This window comes from Cervus canadensis, chromosome 6, assembly GCF_019320065.1.
Source record: "Cervus canadensis isolate Bull #8, Minnesota chromosome 6, ASM1932006v1, whole genome shotgun sequence".
In the NCBI taxonomy this organism is placed as follows: domain Eukaryota; kingdom Metazoa; phylum Chordata; class Mammalia; order Artiodactyla; family Cervidae; genus Cervus; species Cervus canadensis.
In genome coordinates this window covers 77302854-77321789 of record NC_057391.1, presented here as the reverse complement: position 1 = coordinate 77321789, position 18936 = coordinate 77302854, and the positions used below count along the sequence as shown (strand labels likewise).

Here is an 18936-nt window from a genome sequence, read left to right as displayed (position 1 = left end):
TAAAAATCTGAAATTACACCAAAAAAGAGAATTGATCGGTTTGAACATAGTTGCGTAAATGTTTTTCTAATAAGTTTTTTCCATCATGCAATATATAGAGAGTTAAATTTCAAATTGTGGGAAACCACTATCTCACAGTAAGATCTACAGGAAATTTTTACTTCATTTTTAAAAACATATAATAGCAAACAAAAACAAAAAACACGTAATAGCTTTTAATAATGGCTTTCTTTTTTTCCACAGTAAAAAGTTCTACTTTTTGGCAACCAATGCATAATGAGAATTTATTTACGCCAATATAAACAAATAGCTCTTCTATCTCAAAGTTTACAAACTTTAAAAATGGCAAACTTATGCAAGTACATAAACTCCCCTAATACGACTTCACACATACCAGATATTGGACGCTCTTCTTGCTGCTGGTTCAAAATTCACAAGTGACATATCACAGCCACCAGTCTCATAAAGCGTAGAAGAGAACTTACCTAGCAAATAAATCATTTTTTTAAAAAAGCCATTAGAATACTCAGAAATTTTCCTTCTTGAAACACTAATGTTAAACTTGTTAGAGTTTAAGAAAATAAACTGTAACTTCCTTTTTTCAAAATATTTAAAAAACAATGATCTACATGTAATTCAGCATGACATAAATCAAAAGGGAATGCTAAACAGTGGACAAAATGTCAACATACATAATCAGGTATTAAAAGTGATTTAAGTCAGCTTTACAATAGCAGTCTTCTCTTTTCTCCTCCCAGAATATTTTCAATTCAAGTTACAACATATACAAATTTAATGTTGTTTTAAGGTCATCTGACCACTACTTACAAGTGGTAAGTGGCCATTTGGAAGGGCTGCTTGTAAGTTTTAACATAGCTCAAACCGCAAGATAACAAATTTGTGTGATTACCTTCAGAGTTTTTTGGTTTTCTGTTACTTTTAAGAAGAAATGGTAAGTGTCAGAATGGATCTAAGGAAGTTCAATGAATGATGTATAACAGTGTTGGCGATAATTAAACTATAGTATTTAATGAACATTACTAGTTGTATGATTCTACAAGAACTTTACGAAGAAATTTAGGAACACAATTTGCTGTGGCCAACTATCTACAAAACTCGAATAAAAGATTTAGAAACTTTACTGGTTACAGAAGAACATGGGTTAAAAAAAAATTTTTTTTTTTTAAGAGATGAACTATGTAAGATAAAATGACTTCTGATAATGGAATTTTATAAATCTAAATACTAAAATTCATTCTATACTTTGAAGGTCTATGATAGCCATATCAAATGGTGGGTAGGGAACATAAACAAAAAATACAAATATCTAGCAGGACAATGCGGTATATAACTGAAGCTGTTTGGATCTGGTCCAGGCTGCCTTTTGAATATTTATGAAGTTTTTGTTTTACTAGCTAGGATTATTGGGGTTATAAACATGAGAAATCTAAAGGGCAATTTCAACTTGATGGCAAGGCTAAAAGATTTGTCTTCCATGACTATAATAAGAACAGGATACAATAAGAATTTTTATTTAAGTGAAATCCTTGAAAAATGACAATAAAATTCCCTCTAATATACTAATAATATAACCAAGGGTTTGCAGAACATTTCAACAATTACTTGATTCAAAAATGAGTAGAATCAGAAAAACTACTTAATTAAATAGGATTATTTGAGTACTTATAGGTCATAGACAGAATATGAAATTATTTTATAATATGGTCTTTTCTGTAGTAGCTGTTTTTTGGGAGGGGGGTCAGAATACTCCTGAGATAAATTAGGAAAAAAACTCTATGAAATCCTTAACTCATTTGTTGTATTTCAAAGGAGGATTACTCAGCATGTAGGTTATCCAAAACTTCACTTTCTACCTTAGAATGAGTTATTCATTCTTGGCACTTCTAACAGAAACCAGAATAAGAAATTAAAATGAAAGGATATCATTTTTTCGAAGTGATTGGGCGGGGGGGTGTGTGGTGGTGTTTGCAGAAATTGCTAATTTGCTAGTAAACAAAAAAGTTAACTGCTTTGGCTGAGATTTTTTTAATTTTTAAATTGTAATTTTTTATTCTGTACTCTTTTCTCACTTAGCATGGATAATCAGAGACTAGCTGTGCTACAACAATTAACTTACATTAGCAGAATAAAAGAAACACCTGATCAAAACCACAGATTGCATGCAAGTGTAGAAGAATTATAAAGTCATATTAAATGATTAAATCACACATTAACAGAGCTGGGAGGGTGAAATTCAGTAAGAATGGAATGCATAAATATTTGTGTTTATATCACATAATTTGTGTATATTTTCCAAGTAAATTAGTTCTATATTCAATAAAATTTAAATTATTGGAGTATATTCTGAGCATTTAAGCATTCCATGGGATTTTTAGTAATATAAGTCCTATTCCTGGGCTATTAAAAATAATATTTGTATGCACCTGAAGTTAACTAGAATATTACTCTTTGTAATTTCAAGTGAAATAGTAAATGATGATTAAGGCATTAACACAACTATGTTGTCCTTTATTTATAAATGTCTAGTATGAAACATAGAAATAAATGTATTTTAAATAAAAATAAAAGATTCCTCCTCAAAAGTATTTTAGATAGAAAGCTGGAAAAAATGTGTCATTCTATTACTATATAAATCTACAACTCTGAATACATACAAACTAGTGACTAACAAGTAATAAAATTTAAAAATTTCAAAAAAAAATAAAAATTTCAACAAGGCATAAAACATGTCTAAGAAAAGGGCAGCTATAACTTCAACAAACATGCATATCTTCAACAGTTTTTTTTTTTTAAAGACGCTTCTGTCTACCTACTAACTATAAACATGTTCAGGTTCATAAAAACATACATGGTATATGTCAGAACTAACTTAACTTTGTATTAAGGCTTCCTGGTGTATTTCCAACTTAACTCCACCAAAAGAACAGATTCTATGTCTCTCTTATATCTCTGGGCCTGGCAACTGATAGCACTTCAGAAGTAACAAATGTTATTCATAAGATAAATCAGAAAAAAAATACTACATTAAAAAATGTTTAGCTTAGGGTTTCTGTGAAAAACATAACATTTTAATATATTAATAATTTACTAAAAACATCTTTGAAAACAACCAAAATAGAAATAAGTACATTTTTCTGTTGGTTTATATAAATTAAGAATCTGTTAAATTTGCACAAATCTTCTTAGCAAACATAACAATTTTATATATATCTCATTTGAGATTAAGACTATAATCACAGTTAACCTGTCTTAACAAGTAAATGTGCACCTATTAATAATCCTATTTAAATATTATTTCTAATGAATATAAATTAGGAAGAAAGTAGAACATTAATGAAATAAGTCCTCTTCACAAATATTATGATTATACACTAAGTTATCTCATCATAATTCAACTCCTAGGTCATAATTAATTATATCTAATAGTTTGGCTATCTGATGATATTAAAAGAAAAGCAATTTCTCACAAGACTGGAGTCTGAAATTCCAGACTTAATAATGAGATTGGTCATGATACAGTGTCTCTAAGACAAAGAAAAGTTAAGGTACCTGGTATTTATGTCTCAAATATTCAATAATGACTGTGATTATCTACAAAAATTCAATTTAATTACACAAAACTCTGGTTTTTTTTTTTTAGGTAGGAGAATTTCAAGTAACCACAGGTCAATAAATAAGTGATGAACAAGAAGGTAAGTAAAACTGAACACTGATTTAAAGGACAAGGACCCTTGAAGCATTTCCCTGAAGCCACAAATGATACAGCAGACAGATTTAAAGTAAACACTGGAAAAACACAGATAAAAGACAAAGAAATTAATGAGATTCTCTAATTAGTCCTATCAATAAAAATACTCACCACATATACAAAGTTCAGTGAATAAAGATCACGAGAAACCCTTATTGCTTTCTTAATGTCATTCTCATTTATCTTAGAAAGAGGTGGCTACTAGAAGGGCAAATCATCCGTAGGGCTTTTCCAATCCTCCAAGTACCAACAACAAAGGCCTCTTACATTTCTTGGATAATTTCCCTCTGTAGATCACCTCCCCATTCCCACTCATTCTGGGTTCTCCAAGCCTAACCCTGATATACTGCTTGACGTCTCACTTCTCCAGCATTACTCTTGGGGCACGGAGGGGCTGGCTACAAGAACAAACAGAGACAGATAGAAAGGAGAGGGCTTTACAAAGTGCCTTTAGAAGGCGGTGGGGGACACACAGGCGTGAAGTGGGGTGGGAGATGGGAGGTTCGAGAGGCAGAGGACATATGTGTATCTCTGGCTGATTCATGTTGATGTATGGCAGAAACCTGCACACTGTTGTAAAGCAAATATCTTGCAATTAAAAAAAAGATATGGCAAGAAAACTAGAGGTCTATTTTTGAATTTCTGTACATAGATATAATAAAATAGGACTCTCACAAGGAAAAAGAAAGGCAATGGGGAGAATACATAAATCTATACGACTCACTTGAGTACACTATAAAAAGTGCCTTTTTCTGATGGTGGTGAGTATTGTGCTCACAATGCTATTTCAATGAATATATTACACTTTTAAGAGAGGTCTTGACAAGTTCCAATTTCTTGGATAGCATTCTCCCTTATCATCATGAGTGGTGCCTCAGTGGAGTCTCTGAGGAAACATGAGTTTTCCCCTGGACAGAAATGACTCATTTTACTGCTGCCTACAAGTTCATGGACCTATTTCTCCCTAGACAAGAGGTCAGTGAAGTTTTTCTGTAAGGGGCCACAGAGTAAATATTTTAGGCTCTGTGGGCCAGATGGTCACTGATGCAACAGTTCCAGTCTGCCACTGTAGTGTGAAAGCAGCCACATAAAACATGTAACATATTCATTTACTTTACTTACAGAAACAAGCATCAAGCTAGATTTTAGCCTCTAGGCCATAGTTTGCTAATCTCTGTCCTAGACCAAGAGCCTTAGTCTTATAAAACCTCTTTAACGCCTGTTCTAAATGGAAATCAAGTCACTATGCTCCTCTTAATTTAAAGTTTTCATACTGAGAACCAGTGCTTCTTCCTAGAATGTGCCACACTGTGCTAGGTTTTTAAAGCAGGAGAAGAATAAGAAAAAGGGAAGGAAAAAGAAGCTATTTTAAAGGAAAAAGAACTTAGTTTAGAAGACAGCTTTTGAGTGACTGCATGTGCATGCATGCACACACACACGCACAACCCCCACACACAAGGAAAGATAACTACTGCTTGGTAACAGTGAAAGAGATTTACATCCTGGTATATTTTACTGCCATGGTCACTGTTTTCTAGCTCTGATTTAACAAAACACTGTGTTAAGTAGTGTTGTAATTCATTATGTGGAATCCCCAGATCAGGTGAACTGTCCCGAAGTGAATATACAAGTTCATATTCTAATAAAATTTCATCATCTCACATTTCTTTTGAAGGGACAAGTCCTCCTTAGTTTGATAGAATAATCTGTAACAATGACACTGATGACATTACAAGTGATTCAGATAAACGAAAAAGTCACAGACTGGGGAGAAGATATTTGTAACTTCCATCTGATGACTTAGTGGTATCTAAAATATCAGAAGAACTGTTACACGTCAATAATAAGACAAACAGCTCAATTTTGAAAGTGAGGAAAAGATTTGGACACACTTCACAGAAGAAGATATAATCATAACTAATAAACCCATCAAAGGATCCTCATCACCCTTAGTCATAAGAGACACACAGATTTAAACCACAATAAGATACCATTACACACCCATTAGGACTAACACTTAAAAAGCCAACAATAACAAATGTCAGCAAGAATGGGAACAACTGAAATTCTCATACATGCCAGTGGGAATATACAATTACTTCTGAAAACATTTTAGACATTTTATCCACAACAGCCAATACCTGGATACAACATAAACTTGTCCATTGACAGATGAATGAATACACAGTATACAGGAAGCTCACAGCAGGAATATTCATCAACAAGCAACAAACTGCTAACACGTGCAACAATACAATGAATCTCTGAAGCATCATGCTAAGTGCAAAATTAAACACAAAAGGCCACATAAAACATGAGTGCATTTATACGAACTTCTAGGAGAGGGGAACTTCTAGGAGAGGGGAAACAATGATACAAAGCACGGAGTGGATGCCTGTGGCCAGGAGCCCAGGAGGCAGGGATAGCAACGGGGGCACAATCTTTTGAAGATGGTGAAAACGTTCTCTATCTTGATTTCACAGGTGTGCACATCTGTTAAAACTCACAAATTGTACATGTTGAAGGGATACAGTTTATCATGCCTAAATTTTATGTCAATAAAGTTGATTTAAAAACAAAGAAGAAAAAAAAAGATGGACCAAGTAAAAGACAAAGTAGATAGATAAGCATGAGACAGCATGTAGTCAGTGAAACTCCCACAAGTAACTAATCAAGGTTTTGGACAGTGAGTGACATTTGTTGCTTTGTTTTGGTGTTTCATTTGAAAAATATGACACATCAAAAGATTGAAAGCAGTATATAAAATGAAGAAAGTTCTCATCCCCCAGAAAAAGCCATTGCCAAGAGCAGATTCTGTGTTCTTCTGAACAATTTTTATCTACATTTGCTTACTAAATAGCTTAATTTTTCATATCGATAACACATACACATCAAGTTCTGAATATTATAGCTATGTTCATGAATAGAATAATACAGGAGGGGTTCTCTAGTAACAAACATTTAGACTGTTTCAAGTTTCTCAAAAGTACAACCAATGCTATGATAAATATCCATGTACATATACATCTGCATGTTTGCGAAACCTGTAGATTAAAATATATAGGCATTTTTGGTCTACTGTTCTAAACTGTCCTCCAAAAATGTTCAATCTTTTAGTTGTCTACATCTTCAGACCTTTCCAACAAAGGACATCACTATACATTCAGTAGATGAAAAGTATCTTAATCCTATTTTTAATTTGCAATTTTAAAAATTATGAGCAAAGTTGAACTGTTTGCCAGTAACTGCAAGCCACTTGTAACGCTGAACTTTTCTAATAGGTCATGGATCTTTATTTTATTGATTTGAAGTGCTTTTTGTCTCATTGTGGAGCCTGGCAGGCTACAATTTATGAGATCTGAGAGTCAGACTCGATTAGCGCTATCTTTCTTTCTTCTGTCTCGTGGCAAAGATGAATGACTGACCTCCAGTATTCATCTTGTCCTCACCCCTTTTAAAAACAGGACTTTCCCCTCACTGAATTTCAGCTGAGTCTAATGTCTGTGTAGGCTTCCCAGGTGGCACAGTGGCAAAGATTCCACCTGCCAATGCAGGAGACATGGATTCGATCCCTGGGTCAAGAAGAATGTCTGGTGGAGGGCATGGCAAACTGCTCCAGTATTCTTGCCTGGATCTCACGGACAGAAGAGCCTGGCGGGGTCTACGGGGTTGCAAGAGTCAGACACGACTGAGCAACTGAGCACCACCACCACTATGTCTATGTACTTAGAGACCTCTCCCAGCCTCTCTTGCAGCTAGAAGAAAGTGACAGGCACATTTCCCAAGTCACAATCTGAAAGATAAAGTCTAGCTATCCTTGACATTTTATTTTAGCATCCCTCCTCACCGCCCTCCTGTTTGGGTGGAAATGTCAACAATTGGAGCAGTCATTATGGACCAGGCAGGAAAGTTGTATGTGGAAGATAAAAAGAACCAACCCACCTCTAGGGACAGGTCCCAAAAGACTATTATGAGAAAAATGTAAACTTCTCTCTAATTTCAGTCACTTGATAGGGGAGGACAGGTCTTTCAATTAAAGACTCTACATACATTCTAACTGATGTAACACATATTAATCAACTTCAATATAGAATCTTAATGTTAGAAAGCAGTTAATCTATTGTTTCAGTGAATTCTTTACAACACAGACTGGTAAGGGACAAATCAGCTATCTCAACCAGTTTCTAGAGTAGTTCATGCATCTGGAACTTTTAAAAATAATATGCCAGTCTTTTCACAGTAACAACGATAAACTTCTGAGCATTTCCAGGAAATGAAGATTAGGGTAGATGAAATAAAATTTATCTAGGTTTATTTTTAATACTTGGGATAAAAAAGACACTTTCAAACCCTGCAGATAAAGAGTAAACTAGTACAAGCTTTCCATAAAGCAATTAAGAGTATACATCAAAGTCTCAATAATGTTTTTTCCCCTTGATAGATGATTCCATTTCACTGTATTTATCTTAAGGAAATAATCATGGCTGCACAGAAAAGTCTGTGTGAAGGATATTCACAAGAGGGTTTATTACAATAGAAAATATCAGGAATCACCCTGAAGACTAACAGTGGGGTTAGTCAACTATTGTAATAAATAATGCTAATAATAGCAATGATTATTTATGTAATTAACTTATTAGTAGGCACTGTTTTAATTGCTTTGCATACTTTAATAGCTATAATCCTTACCAAAAACCTATGAAGTATATTACTACCCCCTTTTTGATACATGAGGAAACTGAGGCACAGGGAGAGAAAATAACTTGCCCAAGATCACACAGCTACAGCTAAAAGTGGCAGAGCTTGAATTTGAAGCCAGGAAGTTTGACTCTAGAGTCCACTATTCTATACTACCTTTCATGTAGTTTCCAGTGATAAAATATTAGGTAGTCACTTAAAAATAAGTTAAAAAACAATAGCATGAATAAATGTTTAAATGTGCTAAAATAAAAAAGCAAAACTCATACAGTGTCATAAAAATCATACATCATCATCCCAGTTCTTTGTTAGAAAAGCATGTACATGTATGTATTGAAAAAGAAAGGAAAAAAATATAAAATGTTAATTAACAGTGACTCTCTTTGAGTGATAGGACTATTGCTGTTTAGTCACTAAGTTGAGAGATAAGATTACAGATGACTTAATCATCTTCATTTTATTTTCCAGTAACTTGTATTAGGACATGCTATCCCCATTCTTATACCAAGAAGTATAAACAGAATGTATACCCTTAAATTCTTAACACTTTTTCCTTCCAGAGAAAATGAAGGACTTTTACTGTTTTCTTCTTTTTCTAGAAAAGTCTTTTTCTAGAGCTGACCACAATTTCAAAATAATAAGTTCTGGAGTAAAGAGAATTATCTCAAGAATACCTTCTTTGTAAATAGTTGTACAGTAATGACACAAAAGAAATCCTTAGAAAAATCAATTCTTACTCTCTAAATCTCTAATACATTAAGGAAATTAAGAAAGTCTTAAAAATTCAGAGGAACACTACCTATGATATCTATATACTTATGTCTTAGTAAACATAAAACTCTGTTGTCCTCATTTCTTGCCTAGAACAGCATTTTTATTTTTCACATGAAAATAATTTTGTATATACTTTTCAATACTCATCACTACTAATTTCAAATACACACAAAAAAGACATAAATTTTCCTATTTTACCTGATCCTATCTACAACAATTCTTCTGAGATGCTATGTTATATATATTAAGAGTTTATCAAAGAGAAAAACCTGTTTCATCACTGTATCAATTTATCAGTCCTATGTTACAAGTGGAAGCCAGGATTAACATAAAAACTGAGTCTCTTCTTACCTGGGTAATATGCAAAAGCTTGTTTTATTTAGTAAAACTGCAGTTTCAAACTTTAGTATGAAGTCAACCACAAATAAGTTAAATTCAACAAAAGGCTCATAAAAAGAAAATTAACCTTTAGGATGCATTGTTTTTTTGTTTTGTTTTGTTTTTTAAAAAAGGACAATATGTTACATTGAAAGATTTGAGAAACTCTTTGATAGTAATTTTCAAAGATTATAACTTTAAAACTTATCCATCATTCATATAATTAACAAAGTTTGCATGGAAATTCAGTCTGTAAATAAGAAAGGAAACCATTAAATTATTCAGACCAGGTTCTAAATTATACACTTAAGATTCAGTTTTAAAAATTAATTATGATGAACAATTATGCCTGTTGAATATGGATGATGAAAATGTATTTTCCTCTGCTGAATAAGTAACTAATAATATAATGCCATCTTCGATGAACTTTTCTCCCATATCCAGTGCTACCTGATAGTCTTGAAATGCTAGTTAAAATGCAACCGAAAAATAAGGATTCTCAGGGTTTAGTAGAGGAAATGCATGTTGTCAATTATTATGACACCACAGAGTAAAAATGTCAAAAACACAGTTAAGGATACCTAGGCTTGGAATTAAACAATGCCTGACTGCAAGTTTCCTTTAATTGAAAAAGGCAAATATACCTCACTTTAAAAAGTAAACACAGAATTACAACATATACATGAATACACATACAAACATTTATATGTACTCAAACATATATATAAACATATATGAGTGTATATATGTATGTTTCAGTATGTATGTGAGTTACATAAATATATTATGCATATATAAAAATTTTAACATGTAAAAATTATACATTTAAATTTTTCAGTTGAAGAAGCTAGGTTTGGAAGGGAGCAATTCTTTGTAAGTATTCCATACTTTCAGGGAACAACATGGCTAACTTTAACATATCTGAGTATACAGTATCCCAATTCACTCACATAAAATTATTTTACTGTTAATTAAAATCACGTTGAAGATTAAACTATGCAAGAAAAATATTCTGGTGGAATACATTATAAAAATCAGCATCTCTGTCAGTTCCTTCAACTTCAGCTGCAAGTTCATTTTTAGAATCTTTTCTTAGTCAACCTTACGTGCTATGAAACAAATGGATATACACTGTCCTCTGACTGTGTATTTTGTACTAATTATTACAAAGTATTCAATTTGACAATACTCAACTACAAGAGAAGCCAAGAACTATCAGAAAGCAGTTAAAACAAAAGATAGAATCCAAATCTTACGTGAATGTCCTGAATATTCACCAGTAGATGCTAAATTGATATGTACATATTCTCAATCATCTATGAGTATGATTTCTTGCTTAGCAGGTTTTGAACAAATTAACCATTTTTACAGAGGAAAATCACCTACTAGTTCAATTTATTCTTTTCTTGACAAAAGTTTAAAAACCCAGAATAAATCAAATCTAAGCTTAGTTAATCTACTACCAAATGGCCAACGGACAGTGGTGATAGAAACTGTAATTGTACAGGTACAAATCGACAAGGCCTCCAAACATAGGAATTTTGAGTTAACCCAAGAGAAATGTCAATAAAAAGATACTATTTACTCAATATATTTGCAACTAAGTCAAAGCAGTTAACTAAACTGAAGTCTACCTTACTCTCTCAAACAGACTTCCTACCCTCTTCAAATTACAAACTCTAAAGCATAAGCACTCTAAAATTAAAATGTCTTATTTTCTTCTCATTTTATTTAGAAATCACCATAGGTTCTAATGTTCTAAATAGATAGGTTCTAAACAGATATCATTTTCAACTTTCTATAAAATTTGCTAAAGGTGATGATTTTCATCAATATGCATATCTAATACTTACTAATTTTCTCTGTAACAGTTTTTACAAAACAGAAAGAGAGTCAATAAACAACATATGAAATCTTTTATACCTAATTTGGGCACCCTCTACCAGTTATATCCTTCTAGTCAAAGCATCAGCTAGATTACCTTCTTTATAAACGAAAGACAGTTATAACATGGAGAAACAAAATCACAGTAAGCAAATAAAATACTTTGAAATGTATATTTGTGAATAACAAGATTTTCTTCTACAAGATCTTCTTGCTACTAATCTGCATTTTGAGCACAAGAAAGCTGAACTGGAGAGAGAAATAGAAAACAAACTAGTATAAAATACTGTTTGTCTAACACATTACTGAGGCTTAAAACTCTACCACCTCTCTGAGATTTAACTGTTTAATAACTTATATACTCTATTTATAGATGTATTAACAGGAAAAAAGAAAAAAAATTTATAAAGTTCTTTGATTTGAATATAGAGTCATGATGTTCCCAAGGTACTGCATTTAGAATTAGATTAAGTCCTACTTCAGGTGACAGACACTGAAGTAAAATACAGAATACCTAAAAGAAAGATTATATAGTAATAGGCCATTAGGAAGTATTTTTGCCCTCCCTGAAGCATAGAATTCAGAGAAATGAAGGTTCAATCAAAATAATTTTTAAAAACTCAACATTTCACCACATGGTACAAACACCAAGAAACAGCAAAAGTGCCCAAATCATTACAAGAGGACAGTAAAGTGTGAACATTTATTGATACTTTACTTATTAATAACAGACATGCTCAGAAGAAAATGAAGAGTATGAATTGAGAGAAACAGGAAAGGTAAAAGCAAAAGTCAAATTTTCCTTAATCACAGGGCAAATCCTGTAACAAGTACTCTTATGCATAGTTCCAAAATGAAGCTATCTCAGGAAAGAACTGCAATCATTGTTATCCATCATCTGCTATATCAAGTTCTACGTCACCAAGATTACAGAAGGCCTGCATACCAAGTTCATCGTGCAAACTGCTGCCGCCTACAGCAGACGCACTGTCATGTGAGGCTTCTAAGTGGACACTCCCGTTTCTCACCAGCAAGGAGGCACTAGCACTGAGCACTGCAGCCTGGGAGGGGGGGCGGGACTGGACTCTGACCTGGGCTGTGGACTGCTGGCCTTGCTGACCATCTTGAAGGCTAGGAAAAAACATGGATTGGGGAGACATTACAGGGAAGAAAAGAGAAAACAACAGCTAGAAGTCAATATAGAAAACTAATTTTTAAAAAAAAGGTTTCAATGTAACCTAGGAAAGAGCCAACAAAGTTTGTAAAATATGCAGATTATACTGCCGGCTTGAAATTTCTGGTTTTTCGAAATCTGATTCATGGTGATGAACACAGAAAAAAATTCAATGTATATGCAGAGCAACCAATCTGTAACATCTTTCCAACTCAAGTCAACAAAGTTCTAGTATAAGGAAAAAGAAAGCAACAAAGAAGAGTCACAAGTACATTAAATACATATAGGCTATAGCTGGTCCCTCATAAATAATACCTATTTTTAAGTTCAATATGCGCTTTTATTTATAATCCTGATCAATTATTCTAGAATTGTTTTTTCAAATATTCTGACATCTGAAATTCACAATAAAACAAAATTTCTAGGCACTTGAAAACCAAAGAATCTTTATCAAATGCAACCAAGATAACAATTCTGAATCAAAAGAACATCACAAACTAGTGAAGAAAACCAGAATTACAAAAAAAAAAAATTTGATTCAACCAAGTGAAATAAAAATGACTGCTGAGATGCCACAAGAAATATATTAAATATTTTTTCTATGAAAAGCCTACATATTTCTAAAATAAAGTCACAGGCTTTATATACAGGTGTCAGTTAACAGTAATTATGCTCCCTTAGTGAACTTTGATCTTATCTTTCCCAATTCATAGTCAAGTTTCATTATAAGAATCCACCATTTTAGAAAACCTTAAAAGTAATTTAGAAGCCAGTAATTGTTCAAGGAATATAGTCTTTCCAAAATTTTATAAAACTTTTAAAATATTTAGTATTTCATGATTATAAATTATTAAAATTATATAAATTTTAAAATTTTGATAATTTTAATTATCTAAAAAGTAGATAAAACTAAGAAACTATTATATTAACTCATTTTTAATTTTTACATATTTATTTTAAAACACTAAGAACTTAAATTTTCTTAGTATAACACTCAAATTTAAACTGATGAAACTAATGAGAACACTTTGAGTATAATTATACATCATCCTCTACATGATGTTCAATGCAACTCTGCACTGTTATTAAAATTATTAGACCTTTTAGGAATTAAAAGAAGAATGCTACTAACGACAGCCTTATGCAGTATCATTTTCATGAATATCAACTTCTCTCTAATCCTCTGAATTAAAAGGAGTGCTTTCTCTGATTATAAGACAACAAACGAATCTGCTATAGACTGGGAAGACAGCTAAATTTGAAGTACAACTGAGCCTCAAACAACATGGGGGACAGGGCACCAAATCTCGGCAGAGTCGAAAATCCATGTATAGCTCATGGTGCCCCTCATCCAAAGATTCAACCAACGATGGATCATGTCATTCTGTACTATTTATTATTGAAAATACCCACATGTAATTGAACCCATGTAGTTCAAACCCATGTTGTTTAAGGGCCAACTGTAACCATGAAATAAAAAAGAAAAATACTGCATACATTGCTTAAAGCTGTGCTTATGGCAGTAGAACACACTCTGGAACTATACTGTCTAAAACAGTAGCCATATGTGACTAAAGTAACTAAAATGTTCACCCCTCAATCATGCTAACCATTTTTCAAGTGCTCAAGAGATATGTAACATAGATAGTGGCTACCATGGCTACCAGGGCAGGCCAAAGCTGGTAGTCAGTGTTTACCATACTGGACAGTGCAGATTATAAACTATTTCCACCACCACAGAAAGTTCTATTAATCACCACTGCCTGAAGCATTCATGTTTCCAGGCCTCTTTTAGAGCCAATAAAAACTATATACTCTAAGTAGAGCACAGGAATGTATACAACATACAAAAAGATCAAGTCTACAAAGACTTGTCAATGCTCATTGGCACTAACTTTTTAAGTCATAACTTTAAAGGTATTCACTTAATAATGTCTTCGGAGTAGAATCTTTGTACAATAGAAATAAATCAAGAGGTGATCTTGGGAACTAATATACTAAAATGTTTGTTTCTTACGTACATAAACAGTAAGTCTATCCTTGGAAGCCATCTAAATTTAACCAAAATGACCAAATTTCACAAAGGAAAAATTTTTCAGCTCAAGTATGATGACCCTTCAGATTAAGAAGGTAAAATATTAAAATTTATGTGTGTGTATATATACACTCACATACATAAACATATATATATATATATGCTCAGCAAATTTTTCCATCGATTTTTTCAATTAAAATCATAAATAAAGGTGCTCTATGGCAGTCAGATATATTCTAGAATGTATTGAGAATACACTCATCTTCAACATATTCATATATATAAAAGGTTTTCAAAGTACTAGGCAATGTATGAAAATCAACTCCAGAACAAAGAAAATTAGCCAAAATCTATGCAGTCATAAATGTCAAGTTTCTGAACATCAAAAGCAAGACAAAAAATGTTTATGCCCCTTGAATTCCAAAAAGCCTGTTATTTTTGCACAAATTGCCAGGAAAACTATTCCTGGAGGGTTGTATTTCATCTTAAACTAATAACTGATAAAAAATTAATCTTTTCTATAATACCAATTATATATCAAAACTACCAATTTCAGAAAAGATAGCAACAATTTCACAATGCGGCAAAAGATAGAAATTTAGGTTTCTAAACTACTGGCTATCAGTAGCATCACTGACATGTTATCCTACTAATTAACTAGCTTTCCTAATTTAAATAATAAAAAATATATAATTGGTCTTGGTCTTTCCTTCCTCTTAGAACTTATTTAGTACGTACCACATTCTGCCATATGCTGTTTTTTTATCTTTGCATGTATCTTTCCAACTAAACAAACTCTGAGTGTGATTACATTACTGCTATGGATCTCCAGATTTCAGAGATTACTCAGTGTCTTGAATACAGTACACAAATCTAAGTATTTGGTGGATTCATTCCTGAGTACCAAAAATGATATGAATTTCCAATTACAGACTCAGTTATAACTATGACCTTATTTGATTACAGGTCTTTCACTCTATTTTAAAAATAAATCTAACTATATAGTAAAGCTTTTTTCCCTTCCCCAAATGCACTGATGGTTTACTTTCATTCCAGTCTATTAACTAGAGTTCTAAAAGATACCACATCTAGGTTGATAAATGAACTCTTAATATTAGTATTAGAGTCTTTAAATATTCATCTGTTTTCATCTCTAGTAACTGGGAAGAACTAGTAAGGGCCTACAAGGTTAACTCAAGTTAAAAAAAAAAAAAAACCCTTAAAAATAATTCTGAAATAGGATATTCTAACTAGCATAAAAAATACATGCAAATTCTCTTTGTGAGGAAATGGATGATTCACTCCCAATCCTTGGATACATATTTTTTATGAAGCTGCTTTTTAGACTGTCAATTACTTACACTATTCATTAAAGTTTAAAATAAATTAATGTATTTTACTGGTATCTACAGAATAATTATAACTTATTATCATACCTATTCCATTTCTTTCTGACAAACAAGTTTTTCAAAACCATGCTATCTTATATTTAAAGATGACATTATTATATAACTTACACTGAGAGTATCACTATACTTTACCTGAATATTTTTGCAATTAAAAAAACACGATTTTTATTAAATTGGCGTTTCTCCTAATTCATCTCATCTAAATTTTATCTTATTTTACTCATGATGCAGTCAGCCTCTTTAAGATACACATAATCTTTGCGCTGGAAATGTCATGGAACCTTAGGTTCATGGGGTCGCAAAGAGTCAGACACGACTGAGCGACTGAACTGAACTAACACAGTTTACACCCTGACTGACTACTGGAAGACTACTTTCCAAAAATCCTAAAGTGAGCCCTTTACAAATAGACAGCTCACACCACATCCTCATTTAAATGGTGGTGTGTTTAAAATGCTAAAAAAAAAAAACAAAATGGAGAAATCCTATGCGGTTGTCTGGAGTTAGCACAGTTCTTTAATATTCCACCAGGCAGAGAAAACAAAATTGTCTACATTTGTTTAGTGAGTGAGATCCAAAGAATGAAAGGATTTATAAAGACTAAAAAGAGAAGGTTAAAAAAAACAAAGGATTAAGAAATACCAACATGGAGTGAGAAGGTAAGCAAAGAATATGTTTATGGCAAGTATTATTCAAAGGGAAAAAAAGAGGTTAGAAAACACAAAAGAGAAAACGTAAAATGAAATGAATTCTTTCTGCAGGTGGGAATACACGCCCTAAATCCATTAGCAAAAAATGTTACTTCAGGGAGCAAAGGAAACAGAAGAGGAGGACCCACTAAAAGCCAAGGTGCTCAGGACAGATTTCCAGACCAAACACTGCTTTTAAATGGCTGCCTTCTCATCTCTCTATTTTAAATACTGGTTTAGCTAAGCCATACTGCATATTGTAAATGACGCATTACTGCAGAATTAATCAGGAACATGATCTATGAAAGACAAAGTTCCTGATTGTAATGCAAAACTCAGAAAAATAATCGTCTTACATACCAAGGGAAATATACAGTAAAACAGTAATTTAAAAAATAAGGATTTTGCTACTTTCAGGAAACAGGTTTTAACAAGGGAAGAGATTTATCTCTTCAAACCTACCATGCATTCAACAGCAGTTATTTCATGAAATGTTCTTCTTTTTGAATTTCAAAATATAGGAAAATAACTTGGGTAATGGAGCCTTTAGATGCAGAGATTAATAAAAGCGTATGGTGCAATAACATCCCCGGAGACAGGAACAGCTATCCACTCCAGTATTCTTGCCTAGAGAATTCCAGGGACAGAGGAGCCTGGCGGGCTACAATCTATGGGGTTGCAAAGAGTTGGACAGGACTGAATGGCTTTCACTTTCACTATAATAACATATACATGGTTTAATGAATAAGCAAACACAAATTTTCATCCATATTTGGTCTTTTTTTAAAAATATCTCTAATTCAAGCCACAGACTCATTATATCTGACATAATTAAGGATAAAAAAGCTTAAGAATTTCAATAAAAATTTACTCCCAAGATTATAAAGAAGCTTTCTTACTTAGGAACAGTGGTAAAAATAAAAATGCTTTTGTTCAGCATATGGAGGTTGAGAAATTCAACAAATATGTACATACAAATACATATATACTGTGTATATGTATCACCAATTGACCATGAAAGTCACTTGGTTGTGTCCGACTCTTTGCAACCCCATAGATTGTAGCCCGCCAGGCTTCTGTCCATGGAATTCTCCAGACAAGAGTACTGGAGTGGGGTGCCATTTCCTTCTCTAGGGGATTTTCCTGATCCAGGGATCAAACCCAGAACTCCTGTATTGGCAGACAGATTCTTTACAGTCTGAGTCACCAGAGAAGCTCCCAGTTGACCATACATTACCAAAAATTAAACAGTCTAGTTCTGCATCATTTACTAAGTCCTAGTGATTAACTTTCAAGCAATGCAAAATAAAATATACCATATTTTAATGAAATAAAATAATTAAACTGGTTTATCAAGCTGATATCCTCAATAAGCTCATCACTAAGTCCATATTCGCTCCTGTTGAACACTGTTTAAGGTGTTGGGGAAAGATATTGAATTAATTACTAATTTGGAATAGGAAAAAAATAAAAAGCTAACTTGAGGCCTCTATTTACATTTATATAACTGCCCTAAAAATAATTTTCATGATTTAAAATTGGCTAAACCAATCTGATCATTTTGTTTAAATAATGCAACATAAGACATGCATGGTGCAATAAGCTCACAGTCACATGCAGAGGAAGTCTAAAGAAGCTTAAAGATATAGAGAAACTGGAAGAAAAAGAAAAACAAAACTATTTAATAAATGCTTTCTTCAGACTGACAAAACAGGTTAGAGGTCTGTTACAATGCATGCTGAGCTTGGTGGAATTTTAAAATACCATACCTTAGGGGTGATCCGATGAGCAATGTAGGAGGGGCAGGGTTACTCCCTGCATTGTGCCGGCGCCGTACTGCCTGGCGCCTAAATGTGCTGCGTTCACGGCGAAATGACACCGTCTCCTCGCTGGCCTGTGCTGCTGCATCAAGACAGACTTAGGTCAAACAGAAGCCTAGGTCGGAGACGCAAATAGCAGCTGAGCCTGTCCTCCCCTATACGACAGATTAACAGTGAACCTACGAAAACCTTTGGCTCAGTCAGTCAGGTTCCCTTTACTTTGAGGGTGAGAAGTTGGGGACTACACCTTTTGCTATAGATAATTGTTTCTTTAAAAATGCTTCTAATTATCTGGCCTCACCATCG

General features: G+C 33.0%; 1 protein-coding gene across 5 annotated transcripts in view; it reads right to left on the bottom strand.

The window, feature by feature from the left end:
- PCNX1 (pecanex 1) overlaps positions 1-18936 on the bottom strand; it is a 178798-nt gene that overhangs the window by 89369 nt on the left and 70493 nt on the right. For 2 of the 5 annotated variants that reach the window (XM_043472429.1, XM_043472431.1), the window contains exons 7-9: positions 18580-18712; positions 12450-12634; positions 395-485 (exon numbers count right to left, since the gene is read on the bottom strand). In XM_043472429.1, the coding sequence (XP_043328364.1) occupies positions 395-485; positions 12450-12634; positions 18580-18712 (409 nt within the window). The remainder of the gene's footprint in view (positions 1-394; positions 486-12449; positions 12635-18579; positions 18713-18936) is intronic. The other 3 variants (XM_043472433.1, XM_043472432.1, XM_043472430.1) reach the window with 2 other exon arrangements.